This window comes from Sebastes fasciatus, chromosome 1 (genome assembly GCF_043250625.1).
Source record: "Sebastes fasciatus isolate fSebFas1 chromosome 1, fSebFas1.pri, whole genome shotgun sequence".
NCBI classification, from domain to species: domain Eukaryota; kingdom Metazoa; phylum Chordata; class Actinopteri; order Perciformes; family Sebastidae; genus Sebastes; species Sebastes fasciatus.
The window spans coordinates 6,535,047-6,556,986 of NC_133795.1; the positions used below are offsets into that span (position 1 = coordinate 6,535,047).

Below are 21,940 nucleotides of genomic sequence, written 5' to 3' on the forward strand. Positions count from 1 at the left end.
TCAGTCTTGTGTCAGTTTATTGAAATTCAAGAACTTTGTGATCATGTAACAAGGCAGTTTTCCAGTAAGACAAAGTTTCTTTTTGGTCATTGCTATGCCTGAATTAGATGTGACTGCCATTAAAATACTAAAAGACCAAGCAATCCAACTGGGAAAAAGGCTTGTATTCAGGATAATAAATATGAAAGCTGTGCTCATGATGCCAGCACCAGACTACTGCTGTATATTCCACAGCTGTCCGAGTCCCATGCCACGTACAAGCCTGCTCCTGAACAGAGAGCTGGTCCACTGGGCTCTGAACAAGACAGAACTAGCACGTCTAGGAGGTGATCCAGGGGTGTTTCAGACACTGGGCAGCTGTGACTCTTTCCCCTGGCAGCAGCGCCAACATGGTCAGGAGGAACGAGCTGAACTGGGAGGCTTCCTCCCGCGGCCACTCGTACTTATCCAGCAGGATCTCAAACAAGCTCCACGGCTTCAGCTTTGAAATGTGTCGCAGTTGTCCTGCACAGAGTAAGAAGTAGACTGTTACACTGCTTTTGTCTACTTATAAAAAAAAATTTCCTTGTTGCAAATAAAACAAATAAAAAATAAAATTTCTATTGCCTCCGTATGGCTTTCAACATTGCGACACCTGCGGGGGCTTGCAGCTAGCGGTGGCTTGCAGCTTGACATGCAGCTAGCGGTGCTTGAAGCTAGCGGTGCTTGAAGCTAGCGGTGCTTGCAGCTAACAACGCTTCCGCAACGGCACCATCGGTTGTATTGGTACAGTGTTATCATCTGTAAACGCCGGGGAGTGGAAAGTCAGGGTTAAATTCAAGTAGTGTGAACTAGGCATAAGTGGTTGCATTGCCTAAACCTAACGTCCTGTGAAAACAGAAGTTTATTTTGAAAGAACACTATACATGTAACGATCGTATATTGACACGCTGTCCCTGGTCCGTCCAACAGTAACACAAGAGGGGTACCCCGTGCGTCGATCTCCGATGCCGAGGGGCACTGACCAAGTGGCGGTATTTGACGAGTTGGGAGTGAGAATGTGTTGTAAAAGCACGCACGGCCGGCCCGGCAATGTCAACAAAGCACGGAAAAGCTCTAATTACAACATACACAGAAGGAGGGTGACTTCATTCTCTGCTCAGGTAGACATTACGTCTCTATATCTTTACATAGCAAATAGTTGTTTGCTGCTAAATTAATGCTTTGGATATTGTAAAGAGTACTTTTGATATCAAGTTGTAATTCATGAAACAAAACACAAAATCCTCTTTAAGCATAACAAATTCAGACTATAAGTTGAAGTCTCCGAGTCCAAATATCAGATGCAGGTAATTTGGCCGTATGATGAGCAAATAAGCATTTCTAAAGTATTACTGTATTTGTAATAATTTAGTACACTTTACCTTTACGGTTGAAGTATTGTTTGGAATTTCTCCCCGACAGCATGAACTGGGATGGAAGGGATCCCAGCAGCTCAATGATGTGGGCAATGTGATCTGTGAGAAGACAGAGCACACTGTATTATAATTAGCACATCTAGTTTAATCAAGGACAAAAGAGATGCAGTGAACAAAACAAACCTTCCTCGCGGGAGAACGTGGCTCCTGACTGGGGGTCGAACAGATAATCCCCTGTGGCCAGCTCAAACGCCTAAAGGAATAAAGAATATGGCTGAGACACATCTAGAAATGGCAATGCTGGAATGAAACATACTGAAAAAGGAGAGATGTGCAGACGACCTTTTACTATGTTTCAGATCCAACAACCTCTCTACAAGCACCACGTTCTCTGCTAAATTTGAATCCCTATCGGGATTACAAGATAAACCTACATAAAAGTGAACTGTTCCTTTAATAGATAAGCATTTGATCTAGACTACAGTGACATACTATTTCAAATTGAACACAATTTACTGTACTATGTCGAGTTAAAACATTGCTACTGCAGTGGTCCCCTTTCACACTGTCCCTTGCCGGACAAATAAACTATAAAAATTAATATATTCCCCAAATTTACAGTGTGTACCAATGTTCATCCCTAAATCATTTTTTGTTGACTAGATTCGATTATCTTCCCATATATACTGTATATATATATATATATATATATATATATATATTGCAAAATAAGAAGAATCATGAGTTAACAAGATCTTACTTCAGAGATTAAAAAGAGACTTAAATAGTAAGATATTGGTGTATATTTTGTGGTAGCCTATATATTTGCCCAACCCTGGGAATGTTTGCTGAAAATGTCAATAAAAAGATTTTGAACAGAAAAGAAAGAAAAAAGAGATGAAAAACATTTTTTTCCAAAAATACACATGTATGCAGTGGCTCGTCTTACCATGCAGGCGGTGCTCCAGATGTCAGCCGGTGTGTCGTAGTCGGCACCGATCAGAACCTCCACCGAGCGGTACTGACACGTCTGGATGTCTTCGGTGAAGTGTTTGTGCTGACGGAAAAAGAGATTTTAATGTTCCACTATTAAAGGACCTGCCTCTATGACTATTAAAGCTCCTCTTCAGCTCAATGCAAATTAATTACAACTAATTTAACTTTCTAAATTAAACTGACCCTTCGCTAAGCCCCTCCCTAGAACGGCCACTGTCCAATCCTACGTTAGCAACCGTAACTAGGCGCAGGAGGCCTGTCAAAGCTTTCTGTGTATGAACCTGCAAGTCCAACAGCAGAAATCCTCACAGTTTAGAGAAGAGTGACGTATTTTGTCGCTTTTCTGAAGCCAAAAAGGCGAGAGTCGGATATGGATTAAACGGAGTGGAAGACCTCACTCACAGCTGAATCCATCGAAGATCAACTAAAACTCCTTTGTTTGCTCCAAGGTAAGACACGCTCACAACGTTAGCTAGCTTAGCGCGTTAGCAAACAAAGACGGTTGAATGTGTGTTGAAGGTGTGTTGAAGGTGTGTTGAAGGTGTGTTGAATGTGTGTTGAATGTGTGTTGAAGGTGTGTTGAAGGTGTGTTGAATGTGTGTTGAAGGTGTGTTGAAGGTGTGTTGAATGTGTGTTGAAGGTGTGTTGAAGGTGTGTTGAAGGTGTGCTGAAGGTGTGTTGAAGGTGTGTTGAATGTGTGTTGAAGGTGTGTTGAAGGTGTGTTGAATGTGTGTTGAAGGTGTGTTGAAGGTGTGCGAGCAACATCCTGGCACACCTTAAATAAATACAAAAGTGGAATAATTCAGTTTTATATTAGATAATGAAAGCTATAGGGAGTCATAATTAAACAAACAAACAATATATTGACATACAGCACACACCCTGCAGTGCCGTAACATTGTTGTTCCTGTATGTTTGTAAAGACGTGGGGTGTCTGGTGCTTGCATTAGGACCGTTGAGCTTTCCTCTTGATTTTCTTCATTTACAATACTCAAACACAAATTAGCCTAAACTGTGAATGTAAATCTCAAATGCATGTTGTAGTTCTTTCTGTCTACTTCTCTACAATTATTCCAGAAATCTTCCTTTATTTCCTTTGGAATATCGCTCACTGATATTGTTGAAAACGGCATATTGACATGCCGGATTCAAAAGCTCGACAGACCTAGCAACAGTAACCAAGGGGGGAGGGGCTTAGAAAAGGGCGAATTACAGACTTTTTACTCTCAATTATGTGCATATGATTATCTTATTATAATTATCTTGGTATACAATATTATCTCAATAATTATTATTATTATATGCAGTTGTAAAATGTAAATAAAACGTGCCTTTAATGACAAAGATAACAAACTTCTTAAACAAAACGGAGAGTCTACAGCCATGCTAGCGGCTCTGTGAGACTGGAGGCTACTTAAGCACAGTGGTGCTTTGAGCTAAATGCTAATGTAGTACTTATAAGTTGTCAAATATTTCCATCTGGACCAAAGTGGTGGACACTGTCATCCCTAAACCTGTGCCTCTAGCATGGCTAAAAAAACAAACAATTTAAAACAATTTGGGGGCAACTTTATCTTGGCTCAAACCACTACCACCCACACTACATCAATGGCAAGACAGGTTAATGACATGATGATGATGTTAAGACTGTCATGTTATGAAACAGATGAGAGATAGAACAGATGAGAAACAGAGGCTCCTGTAATTACTTATATTACCAAAGTGATAAGGTGCTGTACCGATCTAATTATGAATTTGGCCAAAATTAACATCCGTCTCTTTTAAGGTATTGTTGTTTATTCATTTTATTTCATGTCCTTCTTTCTTCCTTTTTCCTCTTTCTTTCTTCTTTTAAATTATTTAGACTCCTCTGTGGATGCTCATAATGCCATGAGTTATAATTTTAATCATAATGTTTGTGAATAGATCCTTTTTTCATTTCCTGACAAAGCAGCTATGCATATTCCAAATGTGCAAAAGTGAATAAACATTTTGTTAAAGAAAAAGACAGAGAAATGTCATCAAAGGAAATAACATCATTGTCTCTTTCTCTGATTCTCCCAAATGAAATGAGAACCACCACCAGCGGGTAGTTCTGAACTGCACTAGATTATACTGTATATGTCTCTCGAGCTACATTTCACATCAGCCCACACAGTCTTGTCTCACTGGAAACATATGGCAGCTGTGTTTTTCACTGGAGGGCACACAGTAAATATGGCTACTGTGCTTTACAGAAAGAAACTGTCACATTTGGTTCTATAAAAACGATGAGTTGGAAGTGTTTTATAAACTAGACATGTGGCTGTCATACCGGCTGCCTCGGTCCTGTTGTGTCTGTTCTGCCTCTCGGTCTCTCTTCCATTGGGGACTTCCCCTGCATTGCTATTCTCCATCCATCCACCAGATGCCCTCAGACTCTCCCATCTGACTCTCACTACCACCTGCTCCCTTGTTTCCACTTTCCCTCATCAGCCCTGCGGTACATTTACCGGCCCATTTACAGCCATTCCACACCAGATTGTCAATGTTGCTTCATGCTTTGCTTTCCAGCCACCTGTTCCTGAACCTGAACCCTCATCTGTACCATTTCCCTGCCTCATTTCTGTTCACCCGTGGATTCTCAGTAACTCCTGTTCGGACTTGCTACCCATGCCAGTAAGCTTATATATCTTCACTGTCACGGTCACGGCCGTGACTCAGAGTTTCCCTTGTGGTTTCCCTGTGTTTTTCCCCTCCTTTGTGTTTGTCTGTGGGCCCTATACCCTCCCAGTCCATGACGGAGTGAACTCCGTTTGTAGTCACATTCACAGCTAAATGATGCACCCTTGTTTAAGGTGTAGGGTATAAATACAGCGGCAAGCTTTGGGACGAACTTCCCTCTCTCAGACGGAAACTGTCGTAACATTTCGTAACCATGGTTTCGTATCAAGCGGAGGGGAACACGTTTACCGTTTTCTAGGCCAGACAAGGGTAGATTTGATCCAAAATACAATGTAAACTTAAGTTGCTATCTTAGTTTGAGCAGTTTATGTTTGAACGGGTAGTCGCATGGAACTTACATTTGTTACGGAGAGTTTTCCATGATGAACATAAAACGCCGTTGCGCGTGGCCAGTAAGTCGGCATCGATGCAGGCTCACTGCTGGAGGGTTTTATAACCCACTTACACTCACCGCTAATTGGTTTGGAATGGCGCTGAATATGGCAGACCCTCCACGTGAACACGCAAACAGAGTGGAAGTAGGTAGCGAGAGGGTGTAGGAGATGGTTTGAGAAAGGCCCTGTCTGTGTCTGTGTGGCGTGGGCGTGGCGCTCCTCTCCTGGCTCCCTCCTGGCTTCCAGTTACCATTGATTACCCAAACATGCCTTCCATCAAGCTCATCACTCTGCAATATATCAACCCCAGTTCTTCACTCACTGTTCGCCAGATCGTTGTTGCCACCAGGTGGTTCTTGTCTGCTCTGCTTGATGTAATCAGAGTTATTTCTTTGTGCTGCTTCGATTTACTTTGCCTGCCTGCCTCACCATAACCCCGAGCTATCACACCAGCCACGCTTTCACTCACTCCAGCCTGCCCAGCTTAGCTCAACCCAACACTCTGCGTCTGTGTTTGGATCCACCTATTACTGATCGTAACTTTCAATAAATCACTGAGCTGTTCCTCTCTGCCAAGATTGCACTCACCGGCCTGACAGTGGCCATTCATAAAACACATCACAATTTGCTTCATGGCTCCAAAAACTGGGAGATGCAGAAGAAAAATCTCATTTTTGTCCTGGACTTCTTGATTGAAGACTAATCTTTCAGGATAGGTCCCACCCATTTCTAGCTGAACAGATTTTAATTTTATTTTTAATCCTTTTATTATTTTTTGCCACTACGATTTCATCAAATCTTCACTTGGTATGGTACAGAAAATACTTTGATAAACCTGAAATTAATTTCAGTTATTAATCTGTTGCTGTTTTTTTTCCAAAGCAGCTTGTTTGCATGATAAATATAGACGAATATAACCCAAGAGTGTGATGCAGGATTCATTTAGGTATTGCCCAAAATCTTGGTCAATCAGCCTGATTCTCAATATGTGTATTTTGATGCATAAATAAAGATTAAATATTAAAGAATGCTCCATTATCAAAATAAATTAAGGAGGATTATGAAGACATGGAGGAGGTAAGCACTTACTGACAGCTCTTTAGTTTGAAGATGAAACTACTGTATTAAATTGTAATTCTGTAGGTTTTCAGGTTTAGTTATCTTGTTCAATAATCACTCACCACCCAGCAGGCATTGCCCAGGTCAGCAATCTTGATGAGGATTTTATCAGCATTCTGGGGCTTCAGTAGGTCCAGAAGTACATCCGAGTCACTGATACCTAAAATAACATAAAAGAATGTGATAGCTAAGTTGATCAGACATGGACAGACTGAGTGTACTGTACTGATGATGCTCTAGGTAATCTATACTATGTAAATATTAGCTCATGTAAAAACACTAACAAATGGTACAGATTAGTGAGTTTCCACAGGAAGAGGAACAAACTGCACAATGCCATGAGACTGACCACGGGGAGAGGATGGTGATGGAGGAGGCAGCTCTTTGTCTGCAGTTTGATGTAATAACACTGATCTGGAGCCAGAGACAGGAGCATCTGTGTTGAGGTCTGGCCACGAGCAAATAGAGTCTCTGTGGCTGTGTGGATTCAAATTCAGTCCGTCTTCCAGCAGCAGCGTCTGCCTCCTTAATTTGAGGTTAGGACCCGTGAGCTTAGAGTGACAGGTGGAGCTACGGGTGCCAGATGGAGCGGTGTCATCAGAGAACGACACATGAAGCTTGTCTTTTTGATTGTGGTCTGATGCGCTTTCCTGTCCTCGTCGACTCCTGTCTTTTCTTGTCAGTCGTTTTATGGGGCTCCTGGAGACCTTGCTGGACTGTAGGGGTGCAAACAATCAGAGGTGGGCATCGAGTAAAACAATTCATGAATTGTTGAATGAATTATCACAATGTCATGCCTGTTATGGAAGTAAAGCAAATCATGCAAATTAAAGCCACTATGTGTAGGATTTTAAAACTTTGACTTTGGCGCCCCCTAATGGTAGCATCAAAAAGCACTCAACATGATTTTCACATTTTAAAGGAGCATTAAGTGTTATATGAACTTTCAACACGTTGTCATCCAAACTCATCCCATACTGAGGGTTTGTCAGACCCCTCCGCGTCACTTTACAGTTGCAGTGCACATGCTTAAAAGGAACAGTGTGTAGGATTTAGCAACATCTAGCAGTGAGGTTGCAGATTGCAGCCTCTCCCGTGTGCCAAGCATGTAGGAAAACTACGGTGGCCGACGCAAAAACGTGAATGGCCCTATCCAGAGCCATTTGTTTGAAGAGTAGCGTAGGTCATTTGGAGAATAGCAGAGCTAGAGTGTGTGTGTGTGTGTACGTGGGAAGTGTGTAGTGAAGCAAGAGAGAGAGAGCGGAAGCGACTGTGTGTGATGTAAACGAAAAGGTGAGCTAGTTGAGCAGAAGACAGATTAGTTTAGCTTAACATCATGGTTAGGCTTAAAATTACTACGTTTGTAAAGAGAAAATGAAATGAAACGTTGTGAATACGGGACACGAACGGCGCTCTCCTGGATGAAAGCCCTGTGTTTGTTGGACACATTCCACCTCCCCTCCCGCCCTGTGTGTGTATTTTCAAACTTTAAACTACGTCACCACACTCCCGGAGCACTTTCTCTGAGCATTTACTGTTGCCGCGGATGGGTTTACATTGTTGTTAATTGAAAGCCTGGTGCGTCTCATACAGGCACTAAAGGGTGCGTTGTGCGTCGATATCACAAACTAGAGCGTGACAATTTAGTGTCAGAGAGCGTGACAGTATTTTACGCCATGGGAATGAGAACGGGCTGGAACTTTTATCAACTTCTTTTACCAACATATCAAATACACTGTTACAGACCATCCTGAAATCTTTGCTAGTTTGAGCCTTCGCCAAATTTTCATAGTTTTTTTTTTTTTTGCATATCATCTGTAGTTAGAAACCATACACCTATAGAGCTTTACATGAAATCCATGTATTGATATCTCAAGAATAAATTGTGAAACTGTTACTAGTCTACATGTTGTAAAGCATTAAGTTGCCAACAACAAGCTATTTTGAAACCACAACAGCGGTCGTTGGAAGGACATCAAAATCTGCAGTTGTGTCCTCTTACAGAAGCCTACAACTGTTAGTGACGCAACAAACCCACAAGAGCTGTCACCATGCAAAATAATGATCAGGGACTATTTCAGTATTTCTCTCTTAACTCTGGCTTCTAATTGTGAAAGTTATAAAATATATAAGAACTGCCCAGTACAAATATAAGTATTTCTTGTTTTCGACTCTGGTAACGTCCTCTTCACTTGTCTTGACTGCAATGCAGAAAGTGCTTGTAAAAATATTTTTTTTAAGTTGAGTTGCAAACTGTACAATATTGCTAAGGGATTTCTATTGTCTCTTTACGGTCAAAGTGTGATAAAAGAAAAGTGCTGCAGAATGAGAATGGTAGACACCTACTATATCACCCAAACTTCTAAAGTGCAAATACAAGAGCTCCCTGTATCTACAGATCTCAGTTCAACCCTGAATAAAAGATGATTAGACAACAAAATGATTTGTCAGAATAAGTTGTGTAGCTCACATAACTGTAGGAAGTGGGGGTGAAATTACTTTATTATTAACATCATAAATGTGTGTGTAGATTAAGGATTCAAGTCTCCTCCTTCTAGAGCATCACAGTCACTGTAGCGGCTAATCCTAAAACTTAAAGCCACTGAGGTGCTGCATAGACGGGCTTGTAATTGACGCGTTTGCCGTAGCATCACTAAGTAGTGTGTTGTGAAATAACAGAGTCCAACTTCCATTCTTGCTTCTGCTGGAATATTAATTTGTCACAGTTATGTGTCCTCAATGAGCTACATGCAAGCAATCATGACCGGCGATGTCCAAAAACTCCATACAGTCAACATTTTGACGGACACAAACCCAGCGTTCTCAACTATTTGTGCTCCTCCTTCGTCTAGCAACAACTGTCACCGGAATGAAGGTTCCTACCTTTATAGAAAACCCCAACAGAAGGGTGCCACCTACAGCACCATTTATGTCCTACATACACTTAACTCAAGAGATGGCTCCTACAGTCGCGATTATATCAATCAGAATCAACAGAAATCTCAATGCAGTGTGCTCGTCTAGGACAGTAATCTGACAAAGTCAGTTGTTACATGTCCGACGCCCTGCCTTTTCATGATTTCAAGTGTCCTATTAGTGAGTTCCAGGCTGTAGATGTTGTCAAGATGCAGTTAAAGTGCAAAAGCAAAACACAACATCCATCTTACCCACTCCCCAAGAGTGTGGAAAACCCCAGTCAGCTTCCCCAACACGTTGGACAAACTCTTAGGAAGTCACAGCAGAAACACGGACGTCAGAATGTAATTATAATAAAACACAACTATCCGAATAATAATTAATGAAATAGTAATGAAAAGCAGAAAACATTTCAGGTTGCACACCTGTTTTTCTCTGGAGCTTCTGTTCACTGACAGGAAGCGAAAACATCAGCAGGAAAAAGAGGCACAGAATGTGAAAATAAGTGAAAAGGGCAACAGCAGTGAATATTTTTCTTGAATTTAATCACCTCCTTTGGCCTGATACTCGCAGATTCCTGTGACACACATTTCTTTATAATGCTAATGCAGCATCACTAACCTGTGGAGCCGGTGAATGCAGAGGACACTGGCAGCTGCCACAGCTTGGTGTTGGCTGCCAGGTTCTGAATGTAAACCTCATCCACTCTCAGGAGGATGTTTTCTGGCTTGATGTCTGTGTGGATAATCTTGCATTTGGTGTGCAAGTAATCTAAACCCTGCAAGACCTGTGATAAGGAATGAAAAATACAGTCACTGTCATCGCAACCCCGTGTCAGCGAGGAGCAAAAATAGAAGATAATCTGTTAAAAAATAAGAGCTGAAAGAGACGATTTAAGATGGAATAAAGGGTTGCAGGGCACCTGTCTGAGGATGCTCTTAACGCAGGGCAGGGGGAGGCCAGTGTAGTTGGATTTGACGATCCACCTCAGCAACTGGTGGCCCAGCACCTCCAGAACCATGCACACATCTGGTGAGCGATTAAGGACCTTGTTTCATACTGTACCGCTCGGGTATTTAGAGTTTCTTGGGTGTTTGAAGAAGGCAAAAACACATTGACACAATCTTGCGTTAAAATCCTACCACCATGATATAAGGATGTTGTCATGGTGGCATCTGTTTGTCTGGGTGTAGGCACATTTGTAAACAGCAGAACTGAAAGGGTAACTTCGGAATTTTCCAACCTTTTCAACCCTATTTTCCCACGTTTTGTCGGGTTTCCACCATGGATGTATTCCACTATTCCGCCGTCGTCTTCCAGCAACACGTCACCTCGCCAGATTTCAGAACAAGACTTCTTCTTTTGTGTTTAACGGCAGCTTGCAGCCGTGATGTTGCATTACTGCCACATTTCTGAGTTACAAGACTTCTCCTTGAGCGAGACTCTGTCCATAATGGCACTTAAAATGACAATCAGAGCCTGTCATGGCAAAAACAAGCACTTTTAGTGGACTTAAATGATGGTGCCAGTTTGCCCCAATAGCACCATATTGCAGTTCGTGAACAGCTGCCGTCTACTTCGCTCTCCCTCAATACTGGACCAGTTTCAGCAATTGTTGTTGTTAATAGTCAATTAGATGCAAAAGCATTGGGAAATAGGGTCCAGGTAGTAAAATACCAAAGTTAAACTTTGCGATTACGTTGGGACTGTAAAGGATACGCTCTCCATTTGCTCCAGTAATCCTGAAGTCATCAATAAGGTGCACGATTGTCTCACGTTTTGGATCTTTGGGGTCACTGTCCCTTACCTGATGGTCAGAACATATCAACAAAAATGTATAAAAATGATAAAGACAGTCATATTGGTGTGTATAAAAAAATCTTTGCAGATGGGCTGAGCAACCACTGGTAATGAGAGCTGCTGTAACTGAGAGCTGCTATGACATATTCATTTTGTATTTCAAAATGTTGTGTACCCCACCCTGTATTTGTCACACACACATACAGTGTATACAGTGCATTATTTTCGCCCTTATCTCTAATAAAACTATCACAGTCTCCTCCCCATGATACACTTCTTTCAATATCAAATCTTGAAATGACATCAGAAAATTGCATTTTATGCCATTACCTGTCTCACTTATTAGTGAATCTCCCTGCTCCACAACCATTCTAGCCAGATCTACCACTTTGTAAGAGCATTGTGCATTGTAAGAGTACTCTAAAATGACTAAAAACTATTTAGTATGCATGTTAAAACAAAACAATGTGATCACACTGACACATTTCAGAAGTTGGATCTCATCCATTGCCGTCTCTGTGAATGTTTGGGCACTCTTCACCACCTTCAGAGCCACAAAACGCCCCTTCCTGCATGCAAACAATTATGGCAGTTAGCTACTGTTATGTTCATATCATATTAGATCATCTCTATAGTATATTATTATGTTATCATGTTATATATGAAAAATCAAAAGGTCAAATCTGTACTTACATCATATCCCAGCAGAGCCATACAGTAGAGAAGTGACCCCATCCCAACTTTTTAACCACTTGGTAACGGTCAACGAAAATCTCTCCAATCTCCACAGAGTAGTAACCACCTGCAACACAATGAACCGCCTGCATCAGAGAAAAGATCTCAAGCAGTGTGTTGGGAGTCTGGTGTTGGGGTGCTGCCTACCAATGCAGTAGTCTGCAGGATTCTCCTGTTCCTCGTCATAAGACCCCAGAGGCTCAGGTGAATGAGGATGTTTGTGTACAGCTGGAGGGCGGTGGGCCGGTTTAGGACTCCCTCCTGTTTTTGGGGAGGGGTGAGGGCTGGGTTTGACGGGTGGATTGGAAGAGCTGGCTGAAAGAAGGGCTGATATAGCAGCAGCATATGAAGATGACATGTTTAACGGGGCCTGAAGAAGTTCGAGAACAGCTGAAGATGGGCCCCGATGACAGCAGAGAAAAAGCTGCAACAAAAATGCGTTTCAAAAATAGAAGGAGTTCTTCAATCATGCTTAACTTAAATCTCTGAAACAAGAGTTCACTAGCTGTTTTTAGTCCCTGATTGCAGGAGGTGGTTTGCTATGACATTTCAAAGGGGCAGTGAATGTGTGCGTTTTATTTTTAGCTGGTTGAATGGCATGTCAATGTAAATAGCTCCTGTCCTGACTCCTGACACTGGCCCAGCTGCAACTGAACTCTTCCTGATACTGGCTTAAGTGTGGCTTGCCACCGTTGTAAACATGAACGGCTGGCAATTCATATTAATTCATAATATGAATTCAGACAGTAAAGTGATCAGTGTTTCAGGCAGCTGAGCTCTCACTCTACTCAAATGGTGGTTAATGAAACATTTGTAGTTTAAATTTCAGAAACAAAACTACTGGCTTTAACAGGTGTTGTGTCGAGTAATGTTTCCCGTCAATGTGTTTCTCCCACCTAAACCGGAAACAACCCTTAACCCTAACCCTAATCAAAGAAGTATATTTCCAAGAAGTGAAAGTCAATTGTTCGTTCCATTGCAACATCAGCGCCATGGATGTATCAAAAGAACTAAATACAGCGTTGGAGGCGGGGCCCCAGTCATTCCTATGAGAGTTGCTCATTGGCGCATGAAGCCTTAATGGCTAAACTTCCGTCTGGAAAAGAACCCGGATCTCTGCTCGCTCACATGACTTGGTCACGGGGTCACGACGTCGTCACGGCTTGCGCTCCAGCCTCGGTCTGGGTCTCACTCACATGAACGGAGGAAGGGAAATAACTCTGGATTCAGCTATTAGTGCGTTTTACAACTTTAAAAACTAAATTTTTTAAATAAGGACTATTAGATTGTTCATTCTGGGGAGTTGATTCACCTCAAAAAAAATTATCCGCTGAGTTACAGACGTCTCTTTCCAAATGTAAGTCTATGGGAAAAAGTATTTTTGGGCCCAATGCATCACGTGATTGACACGGAAGTTGAAGTACCGCCGTTTGGCCACTATGAAAGTCGGGATCGACGACCGGCACACTTCCTGGGGGCTTGGCGCCCAGCAGCAAAGCTAACCTTCTGCCATTTTGGACTGAAAGCGACGACCGGACACCAGTAAACGTCTGCCTAAAAAGTGCTGTACAAAATTAAAACTAAATTATTTCTATTCTATTGTCATATTCTACCGAAATGGCCTGTGTTGAACAATAAAATATTATAAATATAATAAGCGGTCCAAAATGGCTTCAGCGGCTATTGTAAAAAAAACAAAAAACACCTGAGTTCTATCATTTTAACAGGAGGGAAACACTATTCGACAGGGGAACAGATTTCAACACAACACCTGTTCAACATGGCTGGGAAAAGTACAAATCTTGAAGTAACATACAGCTCCTTTTCACACAGCTGTGATACTTTAAATTAACCAAATTAATATTTATATAGCTAACCTAGCGTTTATTTTACTTTTGCAGTTGTTACCTTGTTTTTGTCTACAATTTATAGATATAGTCAAACATAGTTTTATTGTGAAGGTTTTTGCAGGAAGTCGACTAGAGCTGGACTAAATAAGTTCAGTACATGTTGTTGTTGGTTTTAACGGTGAGATTTGGAAGTACAAAAAGTCAGAGAGTCTTTTCCGCTCACATTAAATACTCAACAACATTAGAGGAGGAGCCTACTTACCCCCCTGTCTGTGTCTGTGATATATATCCAGGTTTAATATTTGTAACGCGGGAAATAAAACCGAGCCTGGCACGAGGACTCAGACCGCGTGCTCTGCTCCTCCTCACTGTGTTCAGTGTGACTGATAAAGACTCTCTGGTCCAGGAATAGCAGACTGCTCCTACTGCTCCTACTGCTGCTGTGTTTCTGACAACATTTAACACTATGTAGCTACCAGATCTATTTACAGAGGGGCCGAGGTGGTCATTCTCTTATTTATTATTTCAACGTTGATTTTCCTACAATACAATTATGCCTACAGGTTTTAGAAATACTAAATATTGGAGCCTATTACTGCTTTAAAGATATTTAAACTGATAAAAAAATACTGGGTTGGTTATAATCTAGGGCACAGTGACAGAGCAGGTAAAAATAATGCAAAGTTATGCAAAAGAGATAATTCCTGTAACCCATCTGCAAATATGGCTTTTTCACAGCAACCAATATTCATTACAAACCCAAATATTGTTAAAACCCACAATTATTTTAGATTAATATTTTTCAAAGATGTGAAATAAGACATAAGGATGGAGTTTTGAGAAATGTGTATGTGTCAATATTTCCATTTGATGAAATGATGCTGACATAAAACCATGTTGGTTTGAATGTTTCACTGACTGTTACCATCTTAAAGCTTCAATGAAGAACTGAAACAATACACAGCATATGATGCTGTCACATGAAGTGGAATTAGATGATTTTAACAACCTTAGAGCTACTTAAGGGGGAATCAAATGGAAAAACTGGATGTTAAGAGGTTAAAATAATGCCATAAAATACTAAGATTACTGTTGACAATCACAGATGTGGACATAAAGATATATAATACATTATACACAACATAACATGCATAAATAATGATTCTAGCTGGGTGGAAAATAAAGAAAACATATGCAAAATGAAAACAAAACACTGAAGTTCAACAAGAAATAAAAACAGGAAGCTGCACTAAAGTAAAAGAACTAAAAACAAAAGAGAAAAAAGCAATTCCAGTTACATACATTGAGGTAATGCTTACATGCTTTTGCATTTATGTGTCCTGTAGAGACTGTCAGAGGTGCAGCAGAATCCTGGGGTAAACACAGGTGTGATTAATAACATTAATTATGGCCCTGATCCATTGAAGTGGGTCAGGGTCCTGGTATTGTGCATGCTGGCTGACTGGAATGTCTGTGACACACTAAACACAATACAATACCTATAAATACTGACTTAACTGTACAATAATTTATACAATAATTCAACTGTGCAATACTGTCAACTGCATTTAAACTGTACATTCAAGAAATATTCTCATTCATTTCTTATTTATGCCATTCTGGCATTTATATTTAACACACTTAATAGAACCCCCTTCCCAGTATTTTGTATTTATTTTTTTGCACTGTGGTTATTTGTTATATATTGAACGTCATAATGCAAATATTTGTACGTATTTCATATTTTTTATATTCTCATTTTTAATTTTAGTACTTATATTTCTTTGCAAATATTGCGTTTATATTGTATAATTTACATGTTACATACTACTTTATTTCTTACATTTCTTATGTTTATAAGAGCAAGTGTAACGCCCTAATATACCCCCCATGTATTCAGGTGATTATACACTAATGAAAACAAAGTTATGATTATTATATTTCATTACTGCTAATTGATCCCCGGAAATGTTACACACTGGACCTTTAAGTGTTTTCTGGGCAGGTTCTACGCTCCACTTAGTTTTACAAGGTCCTTGCAACTGTGTATGCTTCCGCTATTACATACAGTCTGTGTTAAAGTAAATAAACATGTCTGAGACACTCTGTGTTGATTTCAACATGACACTTTATTTAGTAGAATGAATGCACAATCTCATACATACAGTAAAGGACGGGCCTATTTTGTCTTATTTCATAGGCCTGGGTATAAAGAGAGGAGGGAAAGAGAAAACAGCTGCATTTAAATATCTAAAACAAGAAAAAAGAAAAAAAAGAAGAATCAAATATTAACACATCACACTGCTGAATGAAGTGGTTTTAACACACATTACCAATCCCCGCACTGATGAGAAAGAGCTACAGTAGATAGCTACAAAATGTTATAGGTTCATAAATATAATATAGTTTGAATAAATTTGCATTAGAGCTAAATTTATATCATTCATTTTCAACTTTAACAGAGTACATTATATGAAAAATACATTTACGACCCCCAGTGCACAGCAGTTTGGTCTTTAGTTTCAGGTTTAAACCAGCTGGAAGAAGCTCTACATGAAGCTGGATACTGAGAGGATATGAACACATCAGACAGCAGAAGAAACCAGGTAACATTCACAATGCGCTACGGTTTGTAACAGAGTAGAAAAACAACATCACGACATGACGTAAAGAATTACATTCAGATGAGTCCTAAGATGGCCACAGATCAAGTACATTGAATGGGGAGGAAAAACTTAAAAATGTTCTGTGTACATTAAGACATATACTTTCAGTTTCCTTGAGGATTTTGTGTATTATCCTGATCTTTCTGATGTTTACAGCGCCAGTGTTGTAGTCAAGATCACCTAAACCGGGACCAAGTCAAGACCAAAACCAGAGTGTATCGAGGCCGAGACAAGACCAAGACTTTGAAGGGTTGAGACCGAGTCAAGAACAAGACCAGACCAGTGCCAGTACCGCTGTGTGTTTTTAGGTATAGCCAAATCTCCTCCCAGACAGCTACAGCTTGTTCTTCTGTCTCCCTCATTCACTTTCTAGGAGTGTGTGTGAAGGAGGACGGAGAGGGGTGACAGCCGTTAACAGTAACACAAATTTCAAATTAGAAATTAATCAAGTTAATGGTTGCATTTGAATCAGGAACTTTTACATCCAATCACATTTAAGGGATAGTTTAGGTGTTCAGAAGTGGGGTTGTATGAGGTACTTATCCATAGTCAGTGTACTACCTACAGTAGATGACGGTCGGCACGCCCCCAGCATGGAGAAACAGACAAGAGCACCGACACCGGAGCAAAGCAATACAGTGCTGTGGACGAGGCCGGCAGAAAGAATTGATATCCGTTTAAGTGTACGCTATATTTAGAATATTTTCCGATAGCGAACTGAACGGAGAGTGAAACATATCTATACTTTTTTTGTCATCTGAGCCTGCTGGCTTTGGAGAGAGCATAGATACGTTTTATTTCCCCGTCAGAAAGGAGAAGGAAAGGGCTGTCTGATGGAAAGATAATGCCGTAAAAATATTGTAACTACAGCGTACACTTAAATGGATATAGATTTTTTTTATGTGGGCCTTTCTTTTAGGTTTTCTGCAGGCCCCGTCCACAGCACTGTAGTGCTTTGCTTCGGTGTCGGTGCTCCTGTCTGTTTCTCAAAGCTGGTCCACACCAACCGTCATCTACTGTAGGTAATACACTGACTATGGATACAGTACCTCATACAACCCCACTTCAAAACACCTGAACTATCCCTTTAATGACTTTAACAAATAAATGACAATGCACAGACAATTTAGTGACATCCCCGCAGTTCTGGTCTTGACCGGTCTTGAAATAAAAACCAGAGTCCTCTTTGTCCGAGACAAGACAGAGTGAAAATGTGGTCGATTCCAAGACGAGACAGAAACCTTCAACCGATCTTGAGTACTACAACACTGTACAATGCTATTAAGACTCTGATTACAAACTTAGAAATATATCATGACACACAACTACTCTGATATCAAAAAATGCAAAGTTCTTTTCTTTTTTTTTAAACAACACAAAACCCAGCATATGAAATGAGTTGAAATCATTACAAATACAAAAAAAAAATCAGCCAGCATGAATTCTCATTAACAAATTTTACTGGTATGAGTCCGGCTCACACCGTCATTCAAAACTGCAGCAGTTCACTATTCTGTTCACACCGCCAACCTCACTTTTTACAACCAATTAAATAGTGCTCACTTGGGGGAGGGCGAAAGGACTCGGGGAGGTTATTTTTTGATTACATATTTATGTGGTTAGTTTAAAAATTACATCATTAGTACGGGAATAAAACTCATCAGTACAATCCACGCTATATACAGACTAACACTCGGGTAGACCTTCAGTAGATGTTCCTTATTTTTTTCCCAATTATAAACCCTGTCTGTCATCTCTCCTGGTGACAATTTCATAGGGAATTAAGGCTTAAGATGTTCATAAAGTGCTCCATATGACACTCAAATCCTCCACAACTAAATGCAGAAAAACAATCGTCACACAGTCATGTGCTACTGCCGTACAGTAGGTTTCACAACAGCCCTCAGGTTTGTCCTAAAACTGGTCTAATTGTTCTCTCAAGGTCGGCACAGAGAAAGCTACATTTATTGGCCAGCACTACGCTGAATCTAGAAAACATACTGAAAAATCACAATATATATGACATCATTCCAATTTAGTGACATCGTGAACTGCTTTCAGTTTTTTTGATTAGCTCACAAAGGCTTAATGCTAACATTTCAGATTATTAGAAAGCACTTTAAAGGTTTCTAACCAAACGTTTCGTTTTTGAAAACATTTAGGCACTCCCGTCTGCTACACCAGCACACTACAGTTCATGGCCCCTTTCATTTATCAAACAGGAAGAATACAAATGGCTGTGAAATTAACGGCAGATGAAGACTGAAGCATGTTTTTTGTGTTTTATATAGTTTACAAACCACAGACAGTATATAAAGATGGACGATATGACAGCTCCAGAAAAGTGAAGCCAACACGCCTGGATCGCCCCCTGGTGGCCGGCTGCAGTATAGGTCATAAAGCCCGCCCCCTCCATGTTAGCGGATGAGAGACACTGGCCAAACTAAAAAGTCAAAGTACACGTCAAATAAATTTTTCCCAAAGATGATTTCTGTCATTTTAGGAAGTTCTTATCACACTGATGTTTGCTCAAGTGTTAATTTTTCTGATAAATTTGTTTTTAATTAGTTATTTAATGCTATAAAAAGGTGTTATGATCGACAGCTGTGATTGACAGCTGCTCTGAGGAAAGTCGCGTAGTTGGAGACTCGGGAATTGTCCGAGAGAGGAGATGTAACTTTAACTTTCCATAACCGTCATGTGTCAATTTGATCATAAATGTAGTTATAGAGATATCACAGTGGAGTTGTTGTGTCTTTCTAGCCAAACAACTACCGTGGTACTAATGTAGCTGCTAGGTGGCTCACGCTAGCAAGCTGTGGCCATGCTCGGCTCGTGATTGGCTCAGGCGGGTACGTAGGCGGGACCTGGATACCGCGCCTCCAGCCCCCCGCAACCGGGCTATTTTGGCTTCACTTTTGTACAGTCCATCTATATATACAGTTTATGTTACAAACACACATTCACTGGCATGTATTAATACTTTTGAAACGATGACGAGAGCTCATATAACATCTTTGTATATCACAAGATTAATGAGCAATAAATTACCTCTTTAATATAGCTGTTCTTTATATCTCAGAAGATACAAAATAGTAATTTAGAGTTGTATATATTCTGTAAAAAAGTATATCTCGGGAGACTTTTCAGGGTTATTATAGGAAGGGTTTCACTGCTCGTGTTGGACCAGAAATATCGATATATTGTACAGCATGACCATATTGTTATTAGATGAGTCAACTCCAGTGTACATCCATGTAGGACTACTGGGTTTGAAGTTCATACAGTATATTGGTGGGATCAGTTAGAACACGGGGAACTTGCCAAGGCTTTTTTTCACACTGTACAGCTACAGTTTGTCATTATATTCCAGTCTCTTTCTGCTGAGGTTGCCGTGTTTTGCTTTTGCTGTTGAGGTCACATTGTGTCAGTTTGTCTGTGTGTGAGTCTGAGTGAATGTGTGTGTGAGGCTACAGTGTTTTTCCTCAGATAATGTAGTGTGTGTGTGTGTGTTCTGCTGCTTCAGACTAGGGTGCCTGGGTCTGCACTGGGTTCCTTTGGGGTCGCCTCTTGCATCTGTGGATGAGGATTCTCCTGATAGAGCGAGAACTCCATCGACCTGTTGGGGAGGCGAGACAAATCAATACAGCTACAGCACTCCACAAACAAGAGGCAGGAAGTGAAGAAGGGTAAAGCCACAGAGAGAATACATCTTCATGAAATAAAAAGTATGAATCATGGTCGGGAGCTTGGAGAAGGAGGTCGTTGAAAGTTCATTATATCCCTGTGAAATTAAGGAAGGGGGAAAAAATGTTTTAATTAAAGAGGCCCATTATAAAGCAGGTTCACATTTTATCTGTTGAGTTGTCAATGTTTCACATGTAAATGTGACTGCTGTCTCTGGGCCACTTAAAGGGATAGTTTGGGTGTTTTGAAGTGGGGTTGTATGAGGTACTTATCCATAGTCAGTGTATTACTTACAGTAGATGACGGTCGGCACACCCACAGTTTGGAGAAACAGACAGGAGTTACTGCAATGTACTACTGTGGACGGGGCAACCAGATGCCATCGAAAAAAACAGTAATTTTACCTTGCAGATCACGGGGTTGCTGGTCTACCGCTGCCTCGATCGGTTAGTTTGATTGTGTTATTGTGTGACTTTGGTTAATTCGGATTCACCAAAGTCACACAATAACAAAAACAAACTAACCGATCAAGGCAGCAGTAGACCAACAACTCACGTTGTTCTGGGAGGTGAAATTAAAAAAAAATTCAATGATTTTCTCGTGGCAAGACAATAGATGGATACAACAGCTTCAGTTCCCCGTGGGAAAGGGCTGCCTGACGGCAAGGTAAACCGGCAAAAATATTCTAAATATAGCGTACACTTAAACAAATATTGTCCTTTAACTACAAGGTTGGCGGTTCGATCCCAGGCTCCTACAGACTGAGTGTCGAAGTGTCCTTGAGCGAGCCCACTGCTCCTAAAAATACTTAGGATGGGTTAAATGCAGAGGTCAAATTCCATGTATGTACCTGTATGTACTATGACAAATAAAGGTTTTCTTCTTCTTTCTTCTTCTTCTATACTGATATTTTCTGTTTGGTTGCTAAAATATGTTTTGCTGCCAGCCCCGTCCACAGCAGTACATTACTTTGCCTCCGTGCGATAACTCCTGTCTGTTTCTCCAAACTGGGGCGTGCAGACTGTCATCTACTGCAGGTAATACAATAATTACGGACAAGTACTTCATATTCATACTTCAAATACACCCAAACTATCCCTTTAAGGAAGGGGGAAAAAATCCCGTTCATAATTGAAGAGGTCCATTAATGCATGCTCACATTTTATCTGTTGAGTTGTCAATGTTTCATTTGTAAATGTGACTGCTGTCTCTCATGGAACACTTAAGGCAATAAGTGGCGAGGAAGCCTGTGAGTGATGAGGAGACATCCGAGAGCCGAGAGGATGTTGTTGTGACGCAGAGAGCAGCAGATAATGCTGACCACGCAACAATACAAACACAAACAAAAATAAAACAACCGCGGTTGTAAAGGTCACAGGATGATAGATGAATTGGCTGAGAATAGAGTGAGAATAATAGCAGCATCCTCTGTCTGCTGGGAGACTTGATGACAGTGAGAAAGATATTTAAGCGTATCTCAGTGGTAAATACTGTATTTGCAAACACGCAAGTTGGTATTTGTAGTCTAATAAAATGTGTTCTTACAAAACATACAAAATGCCACTTGATATCAGATAAAATCACATCTCTTAAAGTGATAGTACAACATTCTTCTGCTTTGAGTGCGATGTAATCGTCAAACACAAAACAATGTACAATAATGAAATGGAAAAGTT

General features: G+C 40.6%; 2 protein-coding genes and 1 long non-coding RNA gene across 6 annotated transcripts in view; 1 reads left to right on the forward strand and 2 right to left on the reverse strand.

Annotated features, from left to right (window-relative positions):
• Positions 1 to 15,347, reverse strand: LOC141778777 (SRSF protein kinase 3-like). 3 transcript variants are annotated; one of them, XM_074653266.1, is made up of 15 exons: positions 15,231 to 15,347; positions 12,209 to 12,485; positions 12,020 to 12,128; positions 11,808 to 11,895; positions 11,246 to 11,333; positions 10,449 to 10,555; positions 10,148 to 10,313; positions 9,952 to 9,977; positions 9,778 to 9,834; positions 6,960 to 7,326; positions 6,673 to 6,770; positions 2,347 to 2,454; positions 1,581 to 1,650; positions 1,404 to 1,496; positions 1 to 504 (listed from the first exon to the last, which is right to left on the reverse strand). In XM_074653266.1, exons 1-15 carry the CDS (start codon positions 15,240 to 15,242, stop codon positions 320 to 322), a joined length of 1,851 nt encoding a protein of 616 aa, XP_074509367.1. In that variant the 5' UTR covers positions 15,243 to 15,347; the 3' UTR covers positions 1 to 319. The 3 variants fall into 3 exon arrangements, with proteins under 3 accessions (XP_074509367.1, XP_074509529.1, XP_074509450.1); XM_074653428.1 differs by having other exon boundaries at positions 15,214 to 15,284; XM_074653349.1 differs by lacking the exon at positions 15,231 to 15,347 and adding an exon at positions 14,174 to 14,310.
• LOC141778940 (uncharacterized) lies at positions 2,579 to 16,517 on the forward strand. The gene is made up of 3 exons (XR_012596162.1): positions 2,579 to 2,842; positions 4,947 to 5,051; positions 16,432 to 16,517. It is a non-coding gene; the product is annotated as an uncharacterized LOC141778940 (long non-coding RNA).
• The window catches only part of ccdc120b (coiled-coil domain containing 120b), a 26,307-nt gene continuing 20,388 nt past the window's right edge, over positions 16,022 to 21,940 (reverse strand). The window contains exon 10 of one of the 2 annotated variants that reach the window (XM_074653149.1): positions 16,022 to 20,361. In XM_074653149.1, the coding sequence (XP_074509250.1) occupies positions 20,313 to 20,361 (49 nt within the window). In that variant the 3' untranslated portion in view covers positions 16,022 to 20,312. The remainder of the gene's footprint in view (positions 20,362 to 21,940) is intronic. The other variant, XM_074653073.1, reaches the window with a different exon arrangement.